We start from the raw sequence: 12741 nt of genomic DNA, 5'->3' as shown, positions 1-12741 counted from the left end.
AGAAAGCGAGAGAGAGGGAGTGCTCCTCAGTAAGACCTCTCTCTCTCCCCCTCTCACTCTCTCGCCACGAGTGAAGAAACTGCTGCACCGACAAGTGGCGAGTGCCACTTCAAAATTGCATTTAGCTTTCTGACCTGACAATTCTAATCAATTAGGTGAAATGCCTCCTATTACTCACCCCACTTGTTTTGTATTGACTCACAAGAGCAGAGAGATGGACAGACTAGTAATGGAGCGTTTCCACTGGATTTTATTCATATAGAAACGTCTCGCCGTCCTCCCGACTGGCCAGAGACATAGTGTGTGCCTGATGGTGGCTGTCAGATCTTCATTTAAAAAAAGAAATGACTGCGCTTCCTTTTAAAACGTCTCTCAGGTTTAAGAAGTGGAAAACACTCTGCTAGGCAGGCGTCTGCGGTCTGAGAGATAGAAAACAAATCACAATGGAGGCGCAAAAGATCAACCACAATAGGGTGAACACAATTACAGTGACTCTCAGATTGCTTTGTTGAGGAAGTCTCCTTGCAAATGCTCTGTTCCCTCTGCTGGCCGTCCTTAGGCTTTGTTCTCCCATGTCTCCTTGAGAAGGGGCGATAGCTGCACATGTGACGGTGGGGAGAGTGCGTCAGCCTGCTTGACTATGGAATCATATAGCTCATGTAGTCTGAAGGTCTTATTCTGTGTAAAATCTCTATTGAAATCTTGTGTCCTTCGAAATGGGCCCCTTTATCCTATGCAGGCGTTTTTTGCGGGTCAGGTCGGAATACAAATACTGTCCTTCGTGCAATTCTTGACGGCCCACTGCTTGTCACAGTGGCCTGTTGTTGACCATGCAATCTCAGGCAGCAAGGCCTATGGGGAATTGAAGTGTGTTTGCTCCAGACCCTGTTGTGCTGTTTCCCCTTCCCATAGTGACCCTATCTCCGTATGCTGTCACCATCACCATCAAATCACACCATTTCTGGAAAACACCCATTATGCCTGGTCATCCGCGATCCCTGTCTCTGCCAGGGTGGTCAAAGAGCAGAACCTTCTACAAAGTTTAGCAACTCCATTTGATTTACACAAGCTACAATTTGTCTGCCTTAATCCTCAATTACATTCTTTTTGGGGTGTTTCATTAACTTTTTCCCTTTCTTGTCATGATAAAAGAGTGACAGACAAGACATGTTGCAGAGCAACTCAGTGCAAGCCGCAGCCGCCTTCCTGGCTGACATTATTGCCATTCTAGGAGATAAAGGAGCTGTTCTGCTCCAAAAGGTTTAGCTGTCGATTTCATATGAAAGCCGGTGGAGCCTGGGAGAGATAGTGGTGGAGCAGTGTGGAAGACCGGGCGACTGTGATTGACGTTAAGAAAGTTGGGAAGCAGAGAAGAAGCAATCTGTGAGCAAACAGGAGACTCCTGGTGCAATTAAAGATCTAATCCCCCTGTTCTGCCCACAAACAGGAGAAATTGGGGCTTTGTTTTCCTGTGTGACAATGACAGCACCTGTTGTGGGATCCACGTGGAAGCGAAGCGTCTTTGGTGTGCATTCCTAGACTCACAACAATATTTGCATTTTTGAACAACTCAAATAAATTTGCATCCGATAATTTTAAAGTTTTTTTTCTCCCTGCACCTGGTGTCTGTTGTGCGACAATTAGAGATTTGATTGACAGCACTTATCACCTTTCTTGGACGTGTATACACCAACTACATGCAGAAATGCACATAGCAACAATATAAAGTGTCTTAAATTCTCTTAGTCCGGCTATGCCAAGCTAGCGAACGTTGGTGCATTACTTCAGGCCTTTCCATCCAATCAACATCAATCATGGTCCGTGGAGCCTGGTTGGCAGCGTCGCTGATTGCCATCCAGCAGGAAGGACAGTGACCGTCCTGTCACATTCCCAGCCCCCTGTGTGTAATTTGTTTGGACCAGCAGCACGTCAGCAATGCCATGACGCATCCTCATTGGTCATTTAGCCCAACGGGTGACAGATTCTTAAACTCTCTTATAATGCAATCATGGGCCTTGCTAATCGGATTAGCAAACAAATAATGGAATCAAGCTGCAAAATAAGGAGGGAAGATCTGAAATCAATACAGGATATTCAATGTGGTTTCTTTGCCATTAAGGAGTCTGGTGACTGCTTATTTGATTATGATTGATTGCTTGTGCACTTAATCAGGTGCTTCAGACATGCCTTTAAATCATGTAAGCACTCTGTAGAGAAATATTTACCTCCGTATATATTTACCTCCGTATATATTTACCTCCGTATATATTTACCTCTGTATATATTTACCTCCATATATGCAAATGTTACTTTTTCTCTCTGCTGAACGCCGTGGAGACAAAGAATACATTGTCGCTCGCCACGAAGAGTGGGCGGTACGAACAATGGGTTTTGTTTTCGACATCAATGGTTAATTAAAGATCCAGGGACGACGCCACGGTGTCCTCATCCCAAATGGCCACGTTCCAGACTTCCCCCCCCCGACCCCTCTTTCCCTCACCCCTCCTCACCCACCCACTGCACTGTAGATAAAGGAAGCCTAGTGCAAGGAGGGTCAGAGGGGAAATGTGTGTTTGAATTGAGGGGCCAAAGGAGGGCCCTGTCCTGTTTAGTATGGTGAGCCACCGGGCTGCAGCCTGCATCCATCCTGAAAAAGGGGAGTTAGGAAAGTGGGCACGCTTTCCTAATCGCTCTGGCACCTTGCCTCTCCCAGGACCGTATATCTCCTTTTAATTTAAGGCTTGAAAAATACTCTGGGATTTTAGCATCTGAGGCTGCCGGAATCGATGGAATTTATTATAGGGGGCTTGCCTAATCTGTAAAGTTAATGCAGGACTTCACGGCTATTGATCAGCTCTGAAGGGTACACGCGTTGTTAATCATGGCCCTGGGTGATAGAATACACAGAATAAAGAAGAGGGAATGGGGGGGGGGGGGGGGGGGGGGGGGGGGCAAGAGAGAGAGGGGGACAGGTAATTGTCTGCTATGCAAATGTTATTGCTTCTTTGTGTGTACGCATGTGGTGAAAGTTGATGGGGCATTGGAAGTCGTAAGCAATTCATTTCTAACCCCAACTTATTATTGCCTGGTTGACATTTAAATGATGGAGGATGTCAGGAATCTATTCGTCCCTGGTACTTTCATTTATTTTGTCTACTCTTTTATCTTTTCACCCCCAAACTGAATAGCTGAATTTCGGGTCATCATATGGGTTGGGCACTTACTAATAGGTTGATAATGTATAGCTTTGGCTTTGCCTCTATCTCCCAGTCAAGGCCCATTTCAGGCTGGTCCTAAATCATTTGGCCGTTACTGAGTTCACGTTGTGGAGTGGATCAAGTGTGGTAAAGATTATAGGAATAGTTTTACCCTGGCTTTTTCATGTGTTCCACTTGGCAGATGAAACGTGTCCCTGATCATAACATGTCATTATGACTGAATTCTCCGATTCTTCTGTTAGAATGGCCTTCTCTCGCTCTTTCTTTCGCTATTTGTCACTGTTGACCTCACTCTCTATTGTCAGGGAAATCAGCTTTTGAAATGATTTTGCCCTTGACCAAACTTACAAAGAGTATTATTATGTGGGGGAAAATGCACTGACTTATTCGTTCCATTCATTTATGACGTGCCTCCAAAGAACCTGTCCAGATTTAAGAAAGAAAAAAAAATGTGCCATGTGAAAATGTGCAGAAATTGCATGCTGTCACTGGCTCAACTGAATTTTGTGTGCGTTTCCCAGTGAGTGACAACCAGATAATGACTTGTTATAGGTAAAACGGACCTATGGGAGATGTGTGTCTCTACCCTCGTGTTCTTTTTCCTCTTCATTCTTTTCTCTCCCTTGCTTTTATTTCCACAATTATCTCTGACTAAGTGTACATTGGCTCTACACAGAAATGGTCTCGTATTGAACTATCATGTCGCCGGCTCAGGAAGCAAAAAAGGGGAGAAATTGAATTTTAGTTTCCCGGTTCTCTGGGTATTTAATAAATGCTTGTACTGTGAAGAGAAGAGAGAGAAGGTCAACAGGTTGCTCCCGACGGCTTCCGCTCTATTACAGACAACCTCTGGCCACTCCTGGACCAATTCCCCTCTGAGCACTGCTCACCCTCAGGAACACTGGCCACTGAATAAGTCACGACAAACATTTTATCATCACCGGTGGCGCCACTTCAAATGAAACACTGCAGGGCAGCGGTGAACGGTGGTAGAGGAGTGTGAACATTTGTCCCCCCCCCACTCTTCGCTGAGGAAAAGAGGGATTTAATTACATTTTGGTATCTATTGACATGTTTTTCCCAAGTTAGCGCCAACATCCATGCCATTGATTTGAGACAATACGCCACATCAATATAAATGGCTCAAACAAATGAGTGCGAGTAATGACAAGTGGTGTAGATGAATGTTGGAGATGGCCCACTATCTCTCTAACAGTGTATGGAGTTGTAGAGAGCTTTATCCATAATAGCCCCCAGAGCCAACAGTCGATCTAAGATTCATGTTAACAAGTCCCCAGTCTTTATTCAGAGCTTTTCATTTTAATTAGGCTAGAAAGGAAGGACTCTCCTGGGCGACGCTCATCAAAGAGCAGGTGATTACACCCAGCTGAGGGCCCTGCCTTTAAAAATGGACAATCTGTGATTTAGCACCACGAGTTAACCTTTCTCCTCTTCTCTTCTTGTCAGTTTGGCCTAAAAAGAACATATTATTAACATACATAATTAACATACATAGAACGTCTGACCTTTTTGTCAATCTCTCTTTCTGTGGCTCAGAGCAGTGGTCGTAGAGATGAGACTGCACAGAATAAGGGCAGGTCTGTTTCCACAGAGGACATTTGAGAGAGAGAGAGGCTTTTGTGTGAGGATGGCCTGCCACGCCAAGAGCCTGCACGGTGCACACGTACGCCCCCCCCCCCCCCCCCCCCCCCAGGCCGGCCATGGCAGAATCCTTACCCCATTACTCAATGAATGAGTGTTGCAGAGTGGGAAGGGGCACCAGTGCTCACTGCAGTGAAAGACTTAGCTGAGACTGAACCCCCACGACCTCTACATGTCAGGTCCTGCACTTTAGCCACGACTAGGCCGGTGTCTGAAAAGAATCAATAAAGGACAAATTGAAAGCCCCTTAACCCTCAAACCTGGCCCCTAACTCATGTTTATGCACGGACAGGAAATGCATAGTGTTTTGAATATAAAGCCTAACATGTTAATACTCTTATGTGATAATCCAAATATGAATGTGCAGAAAGTCCAAACCACTGCATTGTAAATGAGGAAATCAGCACAGTACACAAATACAGTGTTAAAAGTGTTTAAAGTCATTCTCCTATTGAAGTCCTACCCTTGCTGGTTGCTGCAGTGTTGGCTGCATCTCCACATAGCAAACAGTCACGGTGAGACAAAAGGCGCTACTTGCATCATTGCCTTAATCGCGCAGGTAAATTGGACTATTAGAGTCATTAGTATCCAGCATGGCGCGATTGCTTGATGGATTGCGGGCTGGATTATATTGACTTTCTCCCAGGGTGATATATTGGCTAATTCAGAAGCCCTTAAGAGGCTGTGTGAGTGTCCTCCTGGTCACCAGCGCTGGCTCAACACAATCCACACAGTTTACGTTGCTCATTAGGCCCCCCCCCCCCTCCCCTTCTCTCACATGGACATTTAATCCTCATAACGGCCTCATTATTTGTCTGTGGATATGTTCTGATCCGGGGATGAGGAAAAGAAAAGTGGAGCTTTGTGTAGACTGGCCGCCGTGCTGCTGAAGGACAATTGTCAGGCACCATCATCAACACCGCGCTTTCACAGAGCATCCATGTGGAACTGATGTGTTAATACTGGCTAACCGTGCACATTCTTCTGTGACAGACATGTTAGTGGCAGTATATGTTGTCCCCACATCAGATGACACTGTACACAAACGGGTCTCTCCAGTGATTTTATGTTGGCCATAGTTGTAGTCATGGGTTTCTTTTTCTCCTCCAGAGCCGATGCGGACCCCGAAGAAGCTGAAGATTGCCGAGACCCAGGCCAGGTTCATCGCTGTGGACTGGGAGTCTCTGGGCTACAACATCACCCGCTGCCACACCTTCAACGTCACCATCTGCTACCATTACTACAACGCCAACAATCAGACCAAGGCCGACTGTCTGGACATGGACCCCAAGGCCCCACGCCACGTGGTGGGCAACCTGCCCCCCAACACCAACGTCAGCCTCAAGATGATCCTCACCAACCCCGAGGGACGCAAGGAGAGCGACGAGACCATCATCCAGACAGATGAAGATGGTATGTGCACTCTACATAACAGATAGGTGTCAGGGGACAGGGAGGCTTTTTTTAATGCTCAGATTTCAGATGTAGAATTCACACTTATTCGTCAGTGTTAACGAATCAAGCTCACCCACATACATTGCGTGTGTTTTTCTATCTCTATAATTCTCATTTATTTTGAAAAGGTAGATGTATCTAGCTCTGTTTGTAACCAGTTGAAATTGACTCATGCTCTTTGCTGCCCCCCTGTGATTCCTACCTCTGGGCTGAGTTACTCATTTCAAAGCAGGGCACGTTTTCTCACTGTTGCTCTCTGAATAGACACTAGCTGGGTAGCTAACCAAGGGCTGAGATAACAGCACTGGCGGCAGCCCGGAATTTGTAACTCACATTAAACGCTTCAGTATTATAATCATGCAGCCAGGTGACCAGCTCTATCCTGTGGCTACCGGCAGACATGTTGTCCCTTGAAGAGAACCTGTTTAAATCTCACTTCACGTTCGCACAAGCCCAGGAGATAATGTTAGAGAAATGACTGAGCCCTCTGTAATTGTTCCACCAGAACTTATTTGAACTTTTCCCTGATTCTGCATGTAGCTAGAGATTTGTTTTTGGGGTTATATTCCGGTCCTGCGAGGCTCCCGAGTGGCGCAGCAGTCTAAGGCACTGCATCTCTGTGCAAGAGGCGTCACTACAGTCCCCGGTTCAAATCCGGGCTGTATCACATCCGGCCGTGATTGGGAGTCCCATAGGGTGGCGCACAATTGGCCCAGCGTCATCTGGGTTTGGCCGGGTTAGGCCGTCATTTAAATAAGATTTTTCTTCTTAACTGACGTGCCCAGTTAAATAAAGGTTAAATAAAAAATTCTAAATAAATAAAAACATGTTAATACCTATTTCTACAATTTGTTTCGTTTTTTAATAGATTGGGGTGTATAACTTTTCAGTGGTATTCCAACAGCAGAAGAGAAATCTGTCTGATTGTTTTTAACATGTCAAACCAAGCCCATTTTCAGTAGCATCAGTCAGGAAAAAGGAATGCATGCATTTTGTTTTTTTTGCGTGTAAAAAGCTGATGTCTCAGTGACATCCATCCAGCAGATTTGATAAATTTAAGTTTGTCTGACTTGGGGGAGAGGAGAAGAGAGGCCCACGTAAACAGTTCCTCTAACACTGATCTGGAGACAGCAGACATGCACGTGCGCGCCGCCCCCGGGCCCTGCTCCTCTCTTCGGACAGACAGGCCTGACAAGCACCCAACCATGTGACCTGGTCACGCTACTGCTCTCTGTCTGTCTGCTGTGAAGGAGAGGGCTTTGGACATCCCCGACCCAGCCTGACTAGACTAGAACACAGCCCAGGGAGACAGGCATGCAGGCAGACACAGCCCCATGGCAGACCAGTCCTGTGGCAGCCATAGAGACCCATGGGACTGCCAGGTTTCATCAGTAGTGATGAGGCTGTCAGTCAGTAGTGTTCACCAATCCAGGATGTATTACGAAGGTCCTCAGAATATTAGGCTACTACTGTTACCCATTGACAGCCCTGCTATCTCAGCTATTGTACTGCTAAAATGTTAGACGAAACACTAGGAAGTATCTTCGTAGAGAGTTCCAATACATTAACATTTTGGATTGGAGATTCTAGTCGATACATTTAGTTTTCCACTGATCAGTACTCATGTCACAGTGGTCTGGCATGCTGGTTTCTCTTGCTGATGGATGTACTCTAATAGTGAAAGTTACAAATTAAAGGAGACTAATTTGATCATAAAACATGCAGACAGAGAGAGAGGATGCTCTTGAAAAGACATTGCACCTTGATCTCATCTCGTGTAAATACATTATCAAAATTCAATAAAAAAAAAAAAACACCAGGGATTCGAGTGTCTGCCATTCAGTGCTAGCACAGAGCTCTACATTATTATGCCATTTTCAACATGTTGCTTTACGGTAAGTAAATCCAATCAGTGGTCTTGTTACGGGCGCAGAGGCTCAGGAGTGGCTCTCTCTGTGAGAATAGAATTCATTACAGCACAGTGGCCTTCCTTTGATTGCACTAGGACCTACTCCTCCTGTCTTCTGTCCTAATGCAGTGCCTGGCCCCGTTCCCAGCCAGTCCATGAAAGCCACACCGTTTGAGGATCGGATCTTCCTCTACTGGAAGGAACCACTGGAGCCCAATGGGATCATCACCCAGTATGAGGTAATGAAGCATTATGGTCAGAAGGATGTGGGGGGAGGGAGGGAGGGCAGGGGCGGGAGAGGTAGGGGTATGGAGAGAGGTGGGGGTGGGGAAGGGAGTGACGGGGGTGGGCGAGGGAGGAGAGGGGAGGAGAGGAGAGATATGGAGAGAGGTGGGGAAGGGAGTGACGGGGGTGGGCAAGGGAGGGAGGGAGGGAGGGGAGGGAGAGGTGGGAGTATGGAGAGAGGTGGGGAAGGGAGGGAGAGAGTGGGGGGGATTGGGGGTGGTGTGAGGGTAGACAGGTCTGTCCAGGATCCACATGTGGGAGGGAGGGAAGGAGGGGGGAGAGGGGAGGGAGAGGTGGGAGTATGGAGAGAGGTGGGGAAGGGAGTGAGAGAGTGGGGGGGATTGGGAGTGGAGGTGTGAGGGTAGACAGGTCTGTCCAGGATCCACATGTGGTTTGTATATCTAAACCATGTTTCACAGGTTTTATGAACCTTTACTGTCCCTCTGGAAACATCCTGCTCCTTTTTCATACAGGACTATGGTGCAAAAACTGTAACTCAAACAGTGGACAGTGGGTTCGAAGGGGATCTCATTGTATGTTACTGTTGAAAAATACTTTTTTGAGTACTGCTTAGATACAGCATGAAAAGAAGGTGTTCTGATCCATAATTAACTGTATTGTATTATTTAAGGTAAAAACAACAGTGTTTCATAGCTTGTGTGCAATGGGGTGTATGGAAGAAACATTTCCTCATTCTCAAACGTCATCAAGCTGTGAGAGTATGAGAACACTGGCCCACATAATACATGGGAATGTAACATGACACTTACTACATAATGACATGGGAAGTCACATGACACTTACGACATAATGACATGGGAAGTCACATGATCAAAATCTTTATCACACATTTTAGTCCAGGTTTATGAGATTGTATGCATGCTGTAAACACAATGCAGAAAAATCACTGAAAAACGAATTTCATTTTTTTAAACTTGACTATGTACTTTGCTATGTATGTGCATTCCGCTTACTTAAAGACGAATAAAAAAGTTTCCATCACGGCATAATGTAACAGAAACCTCATTACCATTTGCTTGAACACTTTTTCGACAGCTCATTAGGTAAATATTATATTTCCCTCACCTCTCCCTCCCCTGACAGATCAGCTACAATGGTATTCGGTCCTTTGACCCCTCGGTGCCGTTACTGCGGCCTCCTCTGATCGTGTCTCTGCCCTGGAACACTTCTCACCACGTCTTCAACCAGCTGCACCCTGGCACCACCTACCAGTTCATCATACGAGCCAGCACCGTCAAGGGCTTCGGGCCCCCAACCACACTCAACATCACCACCAACATCTCTGGTACGTTTATTCCCCCCCCCCCCCCCCCCCCCCCCGCCCTTTTTCCCCTCAGAACAGCCTCAATTTGTCGGGGTCATGGACTCTGCCAGGTGTCGAATGCGTTCGACAGGGATGCTGGCCCATGTTGACTCCAATGCTTCCCACAGTTGTGTCGAGTTGACTGGATGTCCTTTTGGTGGTGGACCATTCTTGATACACACAGTTACAGATACAGAAACAGTTGAGCATGAAAAACCCAGCAGCTTTGCTGTTCTTGGCACAAACTGGTGCACCTGGCACCTACTACCATACCCCGTTCAATGGCACTTAAATCTTTTGTCTTGCCTGTTCACCCTCTGAATGGCACACATACACAATCTATGTCTCAATTATCTCAAGGCTTAAAAATCCTTCTCTAACCTGTCTCCTCCCCTTTATCTACACTGATTGAAGTGGTGACATCAATAAGGTGCCATAGCTTTCACCCGATCAGTCTATGTCATGGTTCTTAATGTTTTGTACATTCTGTATATATTTTCAAATGAGGTTGGAATAATACTGTGAAATTGTGAATACTATGATAATGCCCTTTTAGTGTAAGAGCTGTTTGAAAAGACCCCCTGAAATTTCAGCCTGTTTTGGTAGGATGGAGTTTTGGCCTGCCCGGTGACAACACCAGGCGGTAAACAAGTTAATAGACTAATAAGAGAGTTCCAAACCTCCCCGCTAATAACTGCTAGTTGTCAGTTCTCCCTTCCCCACTCAGAGAGTCCTAGAAAAATTATTGCTTAAAAAATAGCTCTTTGCTAAGAAGCTACTTTTTGTCTATTTTTGACCATTTGGATTGAAAACAATCACCGTAAGGTACACTTAATTGTTACCCGGAAAGGATGTAATATTGAGACAACTGCATTGGACCTTTAACCTTTATTTATCCAGGAAGTCCCATTGAGGTCAGAAGACCTCTTTTACAAGGGAAACCTGACCGAGAGGATCCTCCCTAGTATGGTAGATTACATATACAATGGCAGTGGTGTTGCAGCTGCTAGGATATAAGGAGTGCTACCAGAGGAAATATGGTTTATTGTATATAATAAGTAGCTATCGTAGTTGTGTTAAATTGATGTATAATGTAACTGTTATCGTTGTTGTTGTTACGTTAAAAAGGGTCTGTTAGCACCTCAGCTGCAAGTAGCATCTAGGAAGCAAAGTAACCAAAATGGGGTGAAAATAGTGCATTTTAATGCATAATGTGGTTGGGTTATGGGTTTTGATTTTCAGAGCAATTTCTCCCATAATACTAAGCACAGCGCTGAGATATCTGTCTGTAATGGTTACTGTGTCAGACTAGGTTGCTTAATGGAATATATGGATTCTCCATACCTGTTGGAGTCATTTTCTTCAGCACACTATTTTCCCAACTCTAATCTTGGCAGCACTCAACATGCACTAGACAGGGATGTATTTTAAATCTGTTGAAGTGACAGCCTAGGACCTCATTAGATAATAATGCGAACTACAGACAGAATTTAAAGCAATCAAATTAAGCAGGTGAATGGAAGCTAAAAGCTTCTTGATATATTGGCAAATAAGGCCAGTAGCCTTTCTTAAGTAAGAGAGGACTTGTGCTTTTTGCACTAAACACCTAGTTCAATCTTTAAGAGATGTAATGTACACAATTTAGTTGTAATCACACAGGAAACATCATTTCATGCTTTTTTTGGCAAAACTGTTGGGTTGCAATTCTCAGAAATGCATTAGAAAACATGTTCCAAGCAGGAGAGGGGCTGTTTACTATGCACTTTGCAGTACTATAATAAACCAAGTTCAGCCAAGTTCAAAATGAAACATAATGTGTCTTGGCGGAGCATGCTTTCCCCAAGCCTTCAACATAGTACACCCCATTGGCGTCGATTACCCCCCACTCTTGCATTTTTCCCCCATCTGTGATTTTGCATTTAATTCTTGTCCCCCCCCCCGCCCCCCCCCCCCCCCCCCCCCCCAGCCCCAACTCTGGAGGAGTATGATGGATCCGAGGCGTTTCTGAATGAGACGGCCACCACCATCACGGTCCTACTGAAGCCAGCTCAGGCCAAAGGTGCCCCTATCAGGTAAGATAACTAATGCCTGGCTTTGTTCTAGTCCAAAGGTTCCATCCAATCATTTTAATGAAGCTCCTCCGTCCGCTTGCCTGACCTCTCTGTCAGGACGTTTGTGTCGTGTTGTTCCCGGTCCCTCCCTGTCCCTTAATGCAGCACAGCCCACAAATAGAGAGAGCAGTGCTGGGTAATGTTTGCAGAGACTCTGCAGGGAATTTAGATATTCAGGTCCATGGCCCCGCCGATCTCTATTTGATTTGGCCATTGTTGGCCTGTGCCTTTTCATTTCCCCTCCCCTATCACAATCGGCAGGGATATGGAGTTTGAAGGTACTTGTCATAAAGGGAATTTGAAGATAACTCTTTGCTCTCAGATTCAGTAAATCAGCTATTATGCGGCCAGGCCTGGGCTTCGATTGTGAAATTGGAGGGGCCGCAGATGGGGAGGGGAAGGACAACAGCCCTGAATACAAAACCAGCTGACCACATTTCTTCCTCACAGGCACTCACTCAGTAGATGTGGCAGTTGTTGCTAATATGTCACACACCCCTCTAAATGTGGCTGTTTTTTGTCTGGGATACAGACGTTGTGTAGAGTATTGTTACAAATATCATAAAGATGAATCGCATAATCAGATACCAAATATGCAATGGAGGGTGGGTATTAGGATTGGGAAATACACTGCCACTAGGATTATGTCACGTTTTCACCCGCTTAAAGGTCCAATGCAGCCATTTTTATCTCAATATCAAATCATTTCTGTGTAGCAATTAAAGATATAGTCCAGGATCTTAAGCGTAACAAATTCGTAACACATTGTACGAAATG

At 45.5% G+C, this 12741-nt stretch overlaps 1 protein-coding gene across 18 annotated transcripts in view; it reads left to right on the top strand.

The window, feature by feature from the left end:
• The window catches only part of ptprk (protein tyrosine phosphatase receptor type K), a 148539-nt gene that overhangs the window by 107459 nt on the left and 28339 nt on the right, over positions 1–12741 (top strand). For all 18 annotated transcript variants that reach the window (XM_036975699.1, XM_036975698.1, XM_036975703.1 and 15 more), the window contains exons 8-11: positions 5991–6293; positions 8374–8483; positions 9634–9835; positions 11820–11925. In XM_036975699.1, coding sequence (XP_036831594.1) covers positions 5991–6293; positions 8374–8483; positions 9634–9835; positions 11820–11925 — 721 coding nt within the window. The remainder of the gene's footprint in view (positions 1–5990; positions 6294–8373; positions 8484–9633; positions 9836–11819; positions 11926–12741) is intronic.

This window comes from Oncorhynchus mykiss, chromosome 4, assembly GCF_013265735.2.
Source record: "Oncorhynchus mykiss isolate Arlee chromosome 4, USDA_OmykA_1.1, whole genome shotgun sequence".
Lineage (NCBI taxonomy): Eukaryota > Metazoa > Chordata > Actinopteri > Salmoniformes > Salmonidae > Oncorhynchus > Oncorhynchus mykiss.
This window is presented reverse-complemented; position numbering and strand designations above follow the sequence as displayed.